Genomic DNA, 16,681 nt, shown 5'->3' with positions numbered 1-16,681 from the left:
CTTTTTGAATTACCCAAAGCATAACTGCAGCTTTGCTACATCACTCCTGATCTCTGGTCGCATGGAAAATCACCAGACATGAGGGAGTAGCCTGGAAAATGGAACATTTTTTATTTGTACTGACAATATTTATACATACAAGGACTCACTGTCAGAATTAGACAGTCAGCCTCAGTAAGATACACAAGTCTAACCTCATGCCACCTCCAGTTAACATAGTAACAACAAAACTGCCTGAAAAAAACTTTAAAATTATTCTTCTGCTCAGAACAGTTTAAAACTTATGGGTCAAAAGACTGACCAGGTTTCCTCTACAGAGAGGAAGATGGTGAAACCACCTTCCATTTGCTTTTGGCTTTTTTACTTTTACCCTTTGGCAGTACTTTAAAGTTCTATATGTATTAAATATGAGAAGTATTATTTCACTAGAAAATAAGCCAGACAAAATAGGAGTTTATTTTAAAAATAAAAGTAACTCAGTTTGCTATCCACTAGGTACAGAACCAAGTACAGACTAGCCATACTGTTCAGAAACCCATGAGGAAGTTCTCCAGATGAGGTGCACCTGGTACTTAGCACTCTTCCTTAGAGAACTTCCAAATACAGATTACATTGTGGCCCATTCTTCTTGGAGACATAATGATGGCTGTGGCTCGGAGATCGCCTGTTTTCTTGGTACTTACTAGCTAAAGGAAGACTTCTGCAGATATCTCACAGATAGCTTTGAAAGAAGAGGAACATGAGCATGTCCTCTTTGTCTACAGAATTCTCGATCAATTTCCCTTGATCATGAAATAATATCCTTATTTTTGCATACTTGGTATGTCTTCACATGTAAAGATACCAAGGCAACCAAAACGTTTCTAGGATTTATCTAATATTTTTGATTCCCATTCTCCACTTTTATTATGTTTGTGGTACTTACCACACTTTCAAATGCTTTTTAAAGCTTTAGACAGTCAAGTCTCCCCAACTAAAATGTTGAATTTTAATGCTTATCCTCCACCTTATGTCCATCTCCTAAACCAGTATATTTTAGGTATTTAATAGGTAGTGTTTTAAGAAAAAATATAATAATTGTATAAACAAATGGAAAATCATGCATCTGTAAAAGTGGGATGTGTTGTACAGAAGCAAAAATTCTCAAGAGCAGAGCTATATATTTAAAGTTGATATGAAACCCTTACCCTCCAAAAATGTTAAAACCTAAACAAATCTAAGGACCTTAACCTTCAGTAAACCTTTTATTATGAGAGTGATCTAGAAAGAGGGCATTCTTTTATAGCATAACACCACTCTCTTAACATTCTGTATGGCTCTTTTGATTCTCAAGAGAAATAGACCCACCGGGCACCGGTGGCTCACCTGTAATACTCACTACTCAGGAGGCAGAGATCAGGAGGATCAAGGATCAAAGTCAACCCCAGGCAAATAGTTTGTGAGACCCTATCTCAAAAGCACCCAACACAAAAAAAATGCTGGTGGAGTGGCTCAAGGTGTAGGCCCTGAGTTCAAATCCAAGTACCACCAAAAAAATTAAATAAAAAATAAAGAACAAAACCAAGATGAAATGTCTCTAGAAAGACTAAGGGAAAATGCAGACTTTAGTCTTCTTTTCAAAACAGACCTTCAAAATGGATCAAGGATGTCTTTCCTTACTCTAGTCATCCTCTTTGTCAATGGAATATGCAAATCTTGCTTGAGGAATCTCAGAGCCTTCAAAGAGGGGTTGACAATATGGAAGTTAGGTGAAAGAAATCAAGCTTTCTAAATTTATTTTAAAAGAAAAAAAAAGATGAAAGAAGAAAATGAAATACTAGTCTGTATTCTGCTTTGATAGACTGCCTTACCTCCAGGCCTATCCTCTTCTGTTTCCTACAGGAAATATTGCCTGTGACTTGGGAGGCTGGGCAAAGGTAGAGAAAGGCAAAATCGTGGGGACCCACCTAACTTCTGCAGCAATCAGATGCTGCCCATTGTCAGTCAGTCTCTAAATACTGGGAAGCTTGTAACATTTTGATAAAATAGCAGTAGAAATAATAATAGTAATAACTTTATTGACTCTGGCACTAAGCTATCATGTGACTTGCATATTATTTTCAACAGTGTATGCTCTGTTATATTAGCCTTTATACAAGTTCTGAATGATTGGTTACCATTTCTCTGGGGAAATTATATTCCAGGGTAACAGGGCCACAGTTGATGCTACTTGCAAGGCATGGCCAATGTGTGGTTTCAGAAAGAGCTGGGGATTCTTGGGAAAGCACCTTTCCAAATATTTGACTCTTGGTTTAATCAGCAGACTGCGGCAAGAGTGACATGCCATTTATCTTCCTTTCAGCAGCATTGATGGCATTCAAGCAGACCCTTGTCAGGGTGCTCTGTGTAAGAGAGGCAAGTGTCAGCTTTTGCACATTCCACATATAAAACTGCAAGTGTCATGGTAGCATGCGATCCCAGTATAATGTTCCATGAGGTTTATTTTTACTGAGTCTTTTGATTTGAAATCCAGAATAGTACAAAATTGTATGATTGAATTGATGTTGCCAACAATATGAAATAGTTTCGATTTTTTTCTTCATCCTTGAGAAGTTTGTCTTTGCTATTGTATCTAATTTGTTTCTGTTTAAGTTTTTAAGGATTTGAAAAAAGTAAAACATTAACATTAGTGTAAAGGTGTGGTCAGGATATTTCAATATGAAAGGCAAGACAGTTTTAGATGTAACATTAGAGAAATACTGCCCATCAATAATATAGCTATCACTTCTAAGTGTATCACTTCATAAATATTTGAAGTTCTAATGAAACCCTATTATTACATCATAAGTCTGATGTTGAAAAAGAAAGGCATGAAAAATAATTATTCTTTTTGCATGAATGTAATTAGATAATGTCACAGTAAAAAAGTTGATATGTAGCCAGACTTCCACAAGGCCCTAAATCGGAGGGGTTAGTAGCTGAAGTCCTCTTGGCAGTAAATCAAAGATAGTGCAAATGATGACTGCCACCTGTTAACATGTAATCTCTAAGTATTTCCAGAACTTTTTTGTCTGCGTGCAAACTGAACAGCTATAATGGGGGAAGAAGATAGAAGAGCGCTAATTTTTATTTATGTTCTGCCTAGAATTGCAGTGGCTTATCCAAAGAAGAGCAGAAATGGACCAGAAAGAGAAAACCCAGACTAACTTCCCAGGATGCTTTTGCTTAATCACCAAGTAGACTTTGTGTATAGTGTGGACACAAACTGTACACAGGCTGCAGAACCTCTAGAACACTCATTCTCTCATCCCAATATCCACATCCCATATACCATTGCCACTCATGATCCCCCATCATCCCTTGCAGTGTTTCATTAGCAGGGAATGGTGTAGAGAGAGACTGCTGAGCTTGAATCCTGACTCCAGCAGCTACCAACTTGAGTATAATCAGTAATTGAACCCCACAAATCTTAGGAGTCTTCATTTGTAAAAGAAGGGTCATAATTGCATCTTTTTCATGTGGTGGTGAATACATGCGATAAATCCTTAGTATAGTTCCTAGCACATAGTAAGGCCCTTTAAATCTAAGCTGCTCTTATTATGTTGTTTGTTGTTTTTATTACACAGCTAAAGAACGGGATTAAAAAGCAAATATCCTGGGAGGATGACACATTGATGTCACACTGTTAAAGGCAGGATTCTGGATTCATAAAGTATAAGAAAATCACAAAAAGGAGAGGAGCTGAAAGTAGGGATGGGGTAAAGGAAACACGTTTTATGCCTTTTCATGCCTTGTTATTTTGCTTAACAGCGACTTCTTTTCCCAGACTCCAATTAAATAAAGTTTGTACTTTTTTTTTTACACATTTGACTTTTAAAATTACGGCCTTTCTTATGTTTGATTCACTTCCCTATCTAGTGTCAGACAGCATCTGAACATGATTGGACTCCAGATAAATTTATTGGATGACTGGTTTTAAATTTTAAAAAAAAGTCAAAAACCTGGTTTCTACTTCTGCTTAGAAAAAGGTTGGGTTTAGTTAATGGCCCTGGTGCAGTCTGTGATCAGAATACTTCCAAATTCTTTGTGTCCCACCAGGAAGAATCCATGGCAGGACACGTGGGTGTAAATGGAGTTTATTAAAAGTTAGGGAAGGGAAATAGAAAGGGAAGCATAGTAAGGCCCAGATGGAAGCCGGAAGCTGAGAGAGTGTGGTTCTGCCTTTCAGGTCCTTTTAAAACCCATGATAAGGTATGGGCCGGGGAGAAGGAGATTCCCAGCCAATAATCAATGAGTGGGGAGGGGCATGGGTGGACCCTGGCCAGGTGAGGGTGGTTCCTGAGTCAAAGCATGGTTAATATAAGATGCAATGTTTTTTTTTCTATGAGTCCCTAATTTAACATGCCTCAGATCTACTAAATTGCATAGGAAATAAGTTCTAAATGCTACTTAGAACATTGGTTTAATAGGTGTTTCAGTTTAAGATGAGATTTCCCCCATCTTAAGAACAGTATGGATAAAAGAAAGTTCTGTATAATTTTTTAATTCATTCCCATTCCCAGCCTTATTAATAGTTAGTTAAATTAGTTAAAGTCTCATACAAGAATACAGCCCAATTCAAGCCTCTTCATAAGTATTAAGATGTTTGAGTAGTTTGTAATTCTACAAATGTTCCATCTAGAAACTCATCTCGTGTTATGTCAAGTCATTTGATCATATAACCCCTCTCTGAGATTCATCTACCCTTGGTGAAGTGCTGCAGAGTGTTTCTTTTCTCCGTGTCTAGCTTGTATTTGCAGCTGCATATTTTTATGTGATTGCTTACACTGTGCAGATGCAAATTACTTTTGGATATAACTGTGAAAGTAATGATCTTTTAAAAAAATTCACACAGATTTGTAGGCCTCATAATCTTGGCAAATATACCAAAAAGATGTTTGTTCTTATTTTGATGTTCAATATATAATAGATGGTGTGATAAGGCCAGCTTCATTAATTCATTTTATAAGCACTTGAATATAATAGTTATTTCACCCATACATAGCCTCCAATTACCTCCTCAATTCCTGATAACAGCTGCAATCTAATCTTTCATTTTTATTGCCTACCAGTTAATTGCACTAATAGGTTTTGCTTTTCATTTCTACATGATTTTTATTACAAAAACTGGCAAGTACTAACTCCTGCTACCTTTTAGTTAGTAAGTATTTCAGGCTTTTTACTCAGAGATGAGCACAGAAAATGGGTCTTTAAGACTTTAAAACATGTAAATGTGCTTGTTCACCTCAAAATCTAGATGACTACTTCTAACTTTTACTTTTTTAGAAAAGAAGAGGGTTATTTGGGACCAATAAATTCTGCAAAGTAAGGAATACTGGTAGCTATAGATATGTGGTAGGTTTTTTTTTCCCCTTTAAAAAGCTTGTTTCATTATCTCCCAATGAATTATAATATTCTCAATCTACAAACAACTTGTTGTGCACAGTGAACTGATGTGAGCAAACTTAATAGAAGTATTTAACAAATATTTGTTCATTCAAAACATGAAAACTCTTTAGTAAAGTTGTTGAAAACATTCATTTTTACAAATAAATGTCTATGTAATACTAATTGAATCTTTAAAAATATGATGGTTGTATAATTGCAATTGAGCCAATAGTTTACATAATTATTCTACATATGAAATCATTATTCCATAGATACATGGCTTGACTTTGCTAAGTTGGATCATTTGCATTTATAAAATTTAAGGATTTACAGGAATGTTTTATTCATCATGAATGCTTCATTCATTTTGAAAATTAGTGATTGAGTAAAAAAGAATAACCATTGATTTACTTACTTGTATCTCATTATGATACAGAGAACTGACATCACACTATTGGAAAAATTAAATGTAAGTGAGTGTCCTATCTTCATTGAACTTTTACAGCATTGTAGGAATACTACAAACAAAAGTTTAGAATTTCACCGCTTTCTACTTTAAAAAAATCTGAAAACGTTTTTTATGACACTGCCAAGTCTAGAGCCTACTGAAGTGACTTAAGTATTTGGTGGCATTGAGCCAGATGCAAATACTCAAAACTTCAGCCTTATCTGTTTCAAGAAATCAGACTGTCAAGTGGACAATTCTTTTTTATACCATTTAAAGTCTTCTTTTAATTAAATCATGTCCTCCAAATGATATTTGAACCTATATAAAACTGTAGTTACAGATTTCTATAAGGATGATAAAAGACATTTAGACAAGAGGAAAAAAAAGAACTTTTCCCCAAATTTCTATTAGGAAACAGAGGATCAGGTGGAAAGTAGAGAGTATGTTCCCAAGTGAGAAACATAGGGGATAAGATTTTGATATGGTTGGTGACAAGTCATTCAAAGGATGGAAGGCAGCAGGAACTAATGATATGAAACAAGGAAGGGGATAATGGGAGGGAGCTATGCTTCTGCAGTTGATTCTGTGAAAAAAAAATCAGAATTATGAGTGTGCACCAGAAAGACTGATTTCATGCAGAGCTCTAGAAGGAAGCACCTGACCTTGCTTTCTGGGAGCAGATGACTGGGACCTTGCCTGCCTTTAAGTTGGGAGTGCTCAGCGTGACTCAGTTTTCAGAATGGGGAACATAATGGCTGGGGAACATAGAGAGTTATTTGTGGGCTGATGTGGTACAAATGTGAGATTTGAGGTTGTATCAGTAGTTATCTGAAAAATTACATAGGCAGCTAACAACCTCAGCAATTTGAAACTACATTTTTGGTGGATCGCTCTTTTGTCTGTGTTTCTATATTATAATGTGGAAACAACTAGGATATATGTATGTATTTATTTATTTATTTATTTATGGTGTTTTTTGAGGCAAGGTTTCAAGACCCTCCCAGGCTGGTCTGAACTGGCAGTCCTCCTGCCCAAATTCCTGAATGCTGGGATTACAGGCATTCACCACCATGCCAGACTGTGCGTTTAATTTATGTAATAAACATTTTGACTTTTAATGATCATTTTCAATATGTTTAAAAATGAGTATTATGAAAGATGCACACTAATAAAACTGATTCTGTGAAGATTATTGTTTTTGAAAGTACTTTAATTTGATTTAAAGATAAAATATTAGTGTAGAAATAATAAAAGTGGAATGCAGAAAACTAGTACTTGGGAAATATTCATATGGGTTCATCCCATGGATTCCATACATCATCAGGTGGGCAGTGCTCTTCAGAGTTTGGGAACAGAAAATATCTCAATAAAATGGTGTTTCTTTTTCAACTTTGCAAAACTGGGTGTTTTTTATCCTGCCATCAAGGTTAGATGTTTTCTTTTTAAGCCTCTCCAAACTGATATGCCATCTCTAGTAACCATCAAAAAGGATAGTTTCAGTGGGCTGAAGTGTACGCACTTGTGATTAAAATAAGAAGGTAAGCTAACGTTTTATTTTTCTGACTTTTTGAATTTTTTTTTAACCCCATGGAGGGTTTTCTTGATTTTGTTTTTGTCTTATTCTCATGAAATAAAACTCAAGTCTGGGACTATAGCTCAGTTGTAGAGCACTTACCTAGCATTTATAAGGCCCTGGGTTTGAGTACCAGGACTGCCAAAAAATATAATAAATCAATTATGACCTTGAACATAGGATTTCACGTAATGAGATTTCATAAGATTTTTCAGTAATATATTTTCTGTTTGCTAGTTAAACAAAAAACTTAATAATTGTTCTTTTTTACTTTTTAAGTTATCATATATGATATCGATGGGAGTGCATATAATCTTGTGCATTTTAATACACATGTAGATTTGTGCAGTTAGTATATAAGAACAGTTCTATCATTCTAGAAAATTCCCCTGTTAGTGAACTACCATACCCGTTCTTTATAGTGGAATGCAAATTGTCCTATCATTGCCCTTAAATTTACAGCACAAAATGGGCTAATTCACTATTCAATAACCCTGTAAGCCACCCTCCTTTTCTACTATATTTAAGTTCTTCTGATTGCTAATTTTGCCCTTTGTTGATTTATGATCTTGGTTAGGGATAGTGTTCATTTCTCTTCTCTATCAAATATCATCAACTGATTCAGTGCTAAACTCTAACCCCGGGGGATTTTCTTATGCTGGTGTCAGCTGATCTGGGCTTGTTCATGTTTCATCTGAATAATTCTTTGTTCATCGTCTGCATTGGTTTTCGAACTGCCAGTTGTCTGATGTTAATGCTGGAGATTATTTTCTGGGGTACACAAGAGACTATCTGCTGAGTGTCTTTTTATATGCTTTGCAGATAGAGGTGCTTTTCTCTGAATGTTGGGATGGCTCTGTGCCATACTTTTTCTGAGTGTGTTCACCATCTTATATATACGTAAGCTAAAAGGGGGGGAATCACAGGCTGTAAAGCAAAACTTGAAAAAGGTTTTTTTTCAACAATGGAGAACAGGAAGATAAAACCGGTCCTGTCTGGGGGGTTGGCACCAATGGGAGGATGGGAAAGGGTACAGGAGGGGAATATGGTGGAAATATTATGTAGTCATGTATGAAAATGGAAAAATAAGACCTGTTGAAACTATTCCAGGAATGGGGTGGGGGGGATAAAGGAGAATGATGGAGGGGGTGAATTCAACTATGATATATTTTAAGAACTTTGGTAAATGTACCATGTACCCCCAGTACAACAATAATGAACAGAAAAGATTTTTAAAAACCTTACTTGATCAATATTTAAACAAAAGTTTCATATTAACCAATCTCTCACAGGTACTTGAGTGTGCGACAGTGGTATGCATTTCCAATAGAATGAATTTTTTGAATGAATTTCATTCTATAGTACATGAAAATTAATATTTGTTTTAAAATAAAGATCCACATTTTATATGTTGTAACAAGAGCCTGACATATATGACTTTGCCATAAATCAAAACTGAAGAAGTTGAATATATCTGTAATAACTGTCATTGAGGTCATTTGAGACCATCCTAAGTATTGTCACCTCCTACAGGGAAAACATTAGCAGCTTAAATTTTCTTGTCATATGATTCTTTAAGGTTTATCAGGCTCCTTTTTTTATAGAAATTAGATTTGTTGTAATGTGATAAATGTCTTTGGGTCCTTTTGTGTTCTGATTTCAAACAAGTTTTTTGCTTCTGTTTTTGTCATTTGTTGTCCTTAATTCCTAGAGACAAGAACATAACTGTTGAGTGAGATTACTATCCTTGTTCAGAAACTAAAAGTTAAAACCTTAAGGAATAATATAGCTACTTTTATTTGCTCACTGTTGTCTGTCCTTTTAAGTATAAATTGACTATATTATCATTTGCTCTTCAGATGGATCCTGTGCAAAAGGCAGTCATTAACCACACATTTGGAGTATCCATTCCCCCAAAGAAGAAGCAAGTTATTTCTTGTAACGTCTGTCAGCTTCGCTTTAACTCAGATGTGAGTATCACCTTTCCATGATTCTCCATAGTTTATCAAGCTGAAAGTCTGACTGGTGTGAATGAATTCATACATATCTTCATATATGCATACTCTTGGGCACCTCCCACCACTTCTCCATTTCAGTCTGCCAGATTTCCAAGGGATTTGGGTTCAATGCTTAAGACTTGAACAATAAAGTAAGTGATTGGTATTAGAAATTAAAAATTTCTCTGTAAAGTCATTCTCACCTGTACTGTTTTACACTCATTCTCAGTAATTATATTTTCTTGTTGAAGATACTTGAATAGTAGAAAATATGAAAAAGAATGCAATGAGTGCTGAAAAACCATTATTGTTTTTATGTGAAGTGTCAGATTTCATGTGTATATTAAATCTTGTTAAATACCTCACAGAACAATTTACTATATGCTCTGTATTTTCCCAGATCATGAAAATACAAGGAATGCTTCATAAATTATGTTATCCAACTAGCATAAACATGCTGATTAAAAAAAAGATAAGAGCTGGTAGAGTGGCTTAAGTGGTAGAGCACTTACCTAGCAAGTGTGAGGCCCTAAGTTCAAACCCCAGTACCACCAAAAAAGAAAAAAAAGATAAGAAAAGGGCTAAAAAAAAAATCTGTCTTTTATCATAGATTTTAAAATGTATAAATAAAATAATACGAAAATAAAGTAAATATTGATGTTTTCCTAATAGAAAAATAGTAAATATCTTTCTTTATATATAGCACTAAATGACGTATTGATAACTCAACAATTACAATGTTGGGAATAGCAGCACACACATGTAATACCAGCACTTCGGAGGTAGAAGCAGAAGTATTTTGAGTTTGTGGACAGGCTGGGCTACATAGTGAAAGCCTGTCTTAAAAAAAAAGAAAAAGAAAAAGAACTAGCTATTGAATTAAAAAGGAGATGTTTACCATGATTTGTAAAATTACATTTAGTCAATTTCAATCAAAAGTCCAGTTAATTTTTAGTATCCTATAAAATTTTATATTCAGTGATGTAAATGTACCTAAATAAATTGAGAAAAATGTGATGTTAGTTCATTCAAAGTCTCAATATTGTTAATATGCAAATTCTCCTCAAACTATCGGATTAAAAAAAAATTACACATTATTTCTTAAATATACATAGAAAAAGAAATCCCTGGACTGGAAAAAGTATTTTAAGTATAAATTTCGAAGACTTACACCTTTTGATTTCCATACTTACTATAAAACCTATATACATTGAAAATTTTCCTCCATCATTCTTCCTTGCCATTCCTTATTTGCACCCAGCTTAGTATTTTGTGCATATCTTTTCAGAGTTTGTTTTACAAATATAGCTAAATGTGAATATATATTCTTATTTCCTTCCTTTTTAACATACAAGGTAGCATATTATTTATAGTTTTCTTTGCCTTGTATTTTTTACATGACAGTATATCATTGAGAATTACCTTATCAGAGCGTAGAGAACTCTCTTACCCTCTCTCTCTTTTTACCACTCCCAAATGTGTTAGACAAAAGTGTCCATATTCTAAACTCTGGAACCTGTTAATGTTATCTTACATTGCAAAGGGGCATTAAAATAGTAGATGGAATTAAGAGTACTAATCAGCCAATCCTAAAATAAAGAGGTTATCCTGGCCTATACTATGGGCCCACTGTATCCAAGGCACCTGAAAAGGAGAAGAGAAAGACAGAAAATGCCATCGGAGTGATGTAATACTGGAAGGTCTTGACTGGCCATTGTTGGATTTGAAGGTAAAGGAGGGGACCACAAGCCAAGAAATAGGGACAACTTCTAGAAGCTGGAAAAGCAAAGAAATCCATTTTCTCCTGGAGTCTCCAAACAGATAGTCAGTCCTGCCAACACCTTAATTTTAGCCCCACTGCGACCCACATCAGCCTTCTGACCTTCAGAGGTATAAGATAATAAATTTGTGTTGCCTCAAGTGTATGATAATTTGCTATGAAAATAGTAGAAAACTAACATAGTAGACTATGCGTGGATTTCCCATAGCTTATTTACCTAGTACCCTATAGATGGACACTTAGGTTGTTTCTCGCCTTTTGGTATTCCATAGATTTTTATAGCAAATAAAAGACAGAACTAGAACACAATCTGAATGTCTTGCCTCTAAACCCTTAGCTCTTCCTATTATGTGCATCTCAAATAATTTTACTCATGTTCTGAGTATTGAGCTCCTCCTAGAAGATAAACACTATGCTATATATAGATAAACACTATGTCCATCAGCAACTTTTACTAGCAAACAGTTATGAGTGAGAATATCTAGGATTTGATTTATGTAGAACCCCCCCAGAACATGTCCCATATCTTCTACTATATATTTTTATTATTCCATAGTTAGGGCAGCACGATGTAGAACACTAGATTAAGAGTCCTTCAATGTAGATGTAAGTCCTAATTCTGATCTTGATAAATCACTTCACCACTGTCAGCCTCAGCTTTCTCTTCTATAATATGACCTAAAAAGGACATGATCTTTGAGAGGACAATTCAATCTCTATGATTAAAAATAATTTTCATGGTATCAATGGGGTATGAACACCTCACCTCTCTTACAGATGGAACAGTTAAGACTCAGAAAGAATGACTGCAAATTCTGTTTTAATTTGTATCATGGGTAGTATGAGAGGAGATATAGGAATTTTCTCTCTATGCCTCAGAATTCCTCTGGGAGTAGTTTCATCTTTGACTTGAGCACCATTCAGCATCAACCATTTTTTGTGTGTGTGTACTAACAGGGACCTGGAAAAATATGCACAAGTAAGCATAAGACTACCAGGTTTTTGTCACTACTTAAAAGCTCCATTGATAATAAAGAAAGAAATTAAATTTCTGAGTCATGCTTAGATTCTGGACAGTTAAGCCACAAAGTTTAGGTGACAAATTCACAAATGTGACATGTATATGTTCTCGATGTTTAGTAATGGTGCTGTAATCTGCATAACTGAGCTCTGAAACTGAGCATTTTTTATTTGGGGGAGAGTTTATTATTTTATAATCACCTTATTTACATTTTAATGTAAGAATTAAGAAGATACTCATCCTTAGTTTTCCTTAATAACATTTCTAAATCAGCCTCAGACTGAATTGGCTTCACTCTTCAGTGTAGAAAATATGTTTATTGAAAAATCTGGAAGGCAAATTTGTACAGTAGACAGACTGCCTTCTGCCTTCCTCCTTTACCCATATAAAATGTACCCAGGTTAAGTTTCATGAATTAAAATTCAGTGTGACCTAGTTTAAGTCTTCTGTAGCCCCCTTTGTGCAGCTTTTATTATCTCAGTAAAACTCCAGTGTTGGAAAGCAAAAGGCTATGGCTTTATTTACAAAATACAGTGTTATGTAAATGAGCAAGAATTAATCACCAACATTTCCCAAATGAATCTTTACAAATGAACACCATTAACTTACCAGGGGCAGCCATTGCAGTCCAAGAATAAGAGCTTCCCAACTAAGTCCCAGACATTTGCACAAATGTGTGCAGGCCCCATCTGTGCTTTCTTCTTCACCAAGAACCTTTTCTTCCCACTAACATGGAAAAAGTCAAGCAAGGTTGTTTTTTATTATCTGATGAATGCATGAATCACAACTGAATTATGGTAAATTGATAAACCTAAATCTGAATTTCACTTTTTAACTGGAAAGTGCCATTTCCAGAGTTACTCTTAGCCAGAGAAATAAGTAAACATACACTTCAAAAAAAAAAATTGAAGCTAACATTTTTCCCTTTTAGACTAGGTAAAAAGCAGATAGCAAATAATTTCTAATTTATATATTAATTTCAATTCCTTGTAGAATAGTAGCAGAAAGATGAAAGCCACTTATGTAGATTCTTACAGAATCTTTCCTTTTTTTGATGTACTGGGATTTGAACTCATGGCCTGCTGCTTGCTAGGCAAGTACTCTGCCACTTGAGCCACTCCACCGGCCCTTTTTGGCTGTAGTTATTTTTCACATAGGGTCTCACTGTTATGTCCAGGCTAGCCTGGACTGCTCTCCTCTTATTTAAACTTTCTGTAGAGGTGGGATGACAGGCATGTACCACTATGCCCAGTTTTTTTTCTTTTTGTATAAACCGGTTTATAAACCCTATTTACCGGGGGTTGATCCTCCTGATCTCAGCCTCCTAAGTAATTGGAATTATAGGCATGAGTTGCTGGCACCCAGCTCAACTTGTTTTTCTTAAATATTTGAAAACAGAGATGACATTATATCATCATTATCCTATCATTAAAATTATATTTCAGAACATAGCTCATTATAAACACACTAGTCCATGACTGGGCCCCTTATGCTGTATAGGCAAATTGAAATGAGACCATAATGATCTTTCCAATTTAGTTTTATAATCTCTTGATTCAGTAACTGACCCTGAAGTTTTGGAATTCACCATTAACGCCACAATTGATGAAGCATGAGATAGTGGTCCAAAGTGCTGATGGCATAGTGTCTTATTGCGTTCATGGAGCTAAGCCATTTGACTTTTAAAATTTTACAGTGTTGATTTTTGGATAGCATCATCAACTTTGACTCACATTGTCATTCACATTTTATTTCATCTTGTTCTGTGGTACTTCTGGGTTTGCAACTGTTGTTGACATTGTGTTTGGTTATCCAGTATCTCTTATTTTAGCCCTCTGTTCTTTTTGCTATGCTTTATTTCCTCATGTCTGAAGATACAGGAAATGACCTCAAGCCATTTCATTGATTCATATTAGAATTATTAAGTACTAATGAACAGGACATGAAGGGTTTGCTTAAAAGTTAAAATGGTAGGGTAACCAACCATCTGCATGAACATGTTTTTGCAGTGCTGGATTTGAACTGGGGGCCTCATACTTGCTAGGCAGGTACTCTACCACTTGAGCTACACTCTCAGTATTTTATTGCAGCAGCTATTTTTCTGATAGGGTCTTGCCTTTTTGCCTGAGGGCATCTGCAGATTGAGATCTTCTTACCTCTGCCTCCCCATTACCACCACAGCTGGCTTGTTGAGTGATCTTACTCTCCTATTCTTTACTATAAGTCTCTGAGATTTGAAAAATGCAGTCATTCAATTACCACAATCAGTTTCCATGACTGGGACTGGGTTCAGTGACTCACAGTCTATAATCCCAGCTACTTGGGAGGCAGAAATAGGAGGATTATGGTTCAAAGACAGCCTAGGGGGGGAAAAGTTAGCAAGACCCTATCTCAAAGAACAAGCCAGATGTGATGGTGCATGCCTGAAATCCAAGGTACACAGGAGGTGTAAGTAGGAAGATTGTAGTTAAAGGCTGGCCTAAGCAAAAAGCACAAGACCCTATCTGAAAAATAACTAAAGCAATAAAGAGCTGGAGGAGTTGCTCAAGTGGTACAGCACTTGCCTAGTAAGCATGATGCCCTGAGTTCAAACCCCCAGTATCCCCAAGAAAAGTAATTTCAAATTCCCATGGTTATAATTGTGTGCAGTTAATACTTCTGTAGTGCTACATCAGCATTCATTTTGTGTCTTTATCATCTTACCAGCTTTCATTTAGCTAAGGTCATTTAGGTTTTGTTCTAGTTCTTTCTGCCTGTATCTTTTTTTTTAATCTTATTTATACTTCCTGATTTCTTTTTCTTTTCTTCCATTCTCTCCATTCCCTTCTCTTTCTCCTTCCTTCCTTCTTTCCTTCTTTCCTTCCTTCCTTCCTTTCCTTCTTTTTTTTAAACTTTATTTTGTGACAGAGTCTCACTAAGTTACCCAGACCAGCCTCAAACTAGCTGAGTAGTCCAGGCTGGCCCTGAATTTGAGATCCTCCTGCCTCAGCCTGCCCAGCAGCTGGACAGGTATGAACCACCATGTCCAACCTACTACCTGGTTTCTTTAGCAGTTAAAATAATACAGAGCAAACTCTCATCTGTCTTGTATAAACAAACTGCCCCCACTCACCATCTGTCATTTAAGAAGTATTGGTGCTGTCTGGGCTACCTGGCATCCTCTATGAGCCAGTGGAGCCCTCAGCACTCAGAAAACTGTGGAGAAAGCTACAATTTTGGGTCTCAGATAAACTCCTTTTCTACACACAGTTGGCTGGTCCTCTGTCTCCCTTGGCCACCAGGCCTAACCATACTTCTCCATCATGTGGCATCAAGTCCCTGTAACAGATGTCTTTTTCTGAGAAGTCAGAGTGACCAGAAAAAAAAGAAGCCTGTTAGACACAGCCTTGGATCATGCAAGCATCTTGCAGCAGAAGCAGAAGAGGCCCCTGCTTCGGTTTTCTGAATGATCACCATACAACATTCTTCTAGGGCACTCTGCAATTTGCTGTTGACTTCCTCAGGCTTGCTTTTAACTCCAGATAGTCTGTCCATGTTAGCAGTGTTTCTTCCCTGTGTTCTTTTCTGCACCATTATATTTCTCCTTCTTTTGACTTCTATTCAATCTTCTCTCCTCTCTCTCCCTACAATTCCTCTGTTTTTTCCTTCTTCCTCTTGCGCTGGCACAAAAGTACAGTAAATATACTATTTTACCTATTTTTCTTAGACATTTGTGGTGTCTTTATTAAGTTGGTAGCTTAATAACTTGATTCATTGTTTTAAATTTAGAAGTACTTCCTTTGAAAATACCTCTAGAAGGTTGGAGCTGTAGCCCGCATAGTGTTAAAATAAGTTTATCACATACTTCCTGAGTTTTAGGATACTATACTTGATGGTACTTTACCCTAACTTGTATATCTGAAAAAATTTTGAACATTTACATTTTGTAAGACCACTGTCACATATCAACAACCATCAGCACATGAAGGGGATCAGGAACCAGTGTAAAGAGCAGTTAGAGATGAATCAACCTGGGTTGTAACACATTTGTACGTGAAAGCAATGCTAGGAATCTCTTTGTATAAGAGATAAGCTGTCCTTATCTCAACTAGCAAAAACGCTAAGTCTTTCTTATTATTGCTTATTTCTACTCTTCAACGGAACTGGAGAAAAGCGCAGAACAGGTTCTGCCTGGAAGCGAGAGGGGAGGAGGGAGGAGGGGAGGGGAGGCCAGGGGGGAGAGGGGGGAGGGGAGGGCAGGGGGAAGAAATGACCCAAACAATGTATGCACATATGCACATGTGAATAAGTGAATAATAAAAAATTTAAAAATAAAGCTACTGATTAATTGCTCCCTCCCTCACTTATATGTATACAATCACCTCTAGTTAACCATATACGTCTACTCTATTTGTCCTGAAAGCCCTTGGAATAGCTAGTAGCTCCTTTACAGTTATGTTTACATAATTACATATAA

The 16,681-nt window shown here is 36.0% G+C and overlaps 1 protein-coding gene across 15 annotated transcripts in view; it reads left to right on the top strand.

The window, feature by feature from the left end:
- The window catches only part of Znf385b (zinc finger protein 385B), a 383,429-nt gene that overhangs the window by 297,158 nt on the left and 69,590 nt on the right, over positions 1-16,681 (top strand). For all 15 annotated transcript variants that reach the window (XM_074071212.1, XM_074071198.1, XM_074071197.1 and 12 more), the window contains one exon: positions 9,287-9,397. In XM_074071212.1, coding sequence (XP_073927313.1) covers positions 9,287-9,397 — 111 coding nt within the window. The remainder of the gene's footprint in view (positions 1-9,286; positions 9,398-16,681) is intronic.

The sequence above is a fragment of the Castor canadensis genome, chromosome 4 (genome assembly GCF_047511655.1).
Source record: "Castor canadensis chromosome 4, mCasCan1.hap1v2, whole genome shotgun sequence".
NCBI classification, from domain to species: domain Eukaryota; kingdom Metazoa; phylum Chordata; class Mammalia; order Rodentia; family Castoridae; genus Castor; species Castor canadensis.
The sequence above is the reverse complement of the archived record's forward strand: the minus strand, read 5'-3'. Positions and strand labels throughout refer to the sequence as shown.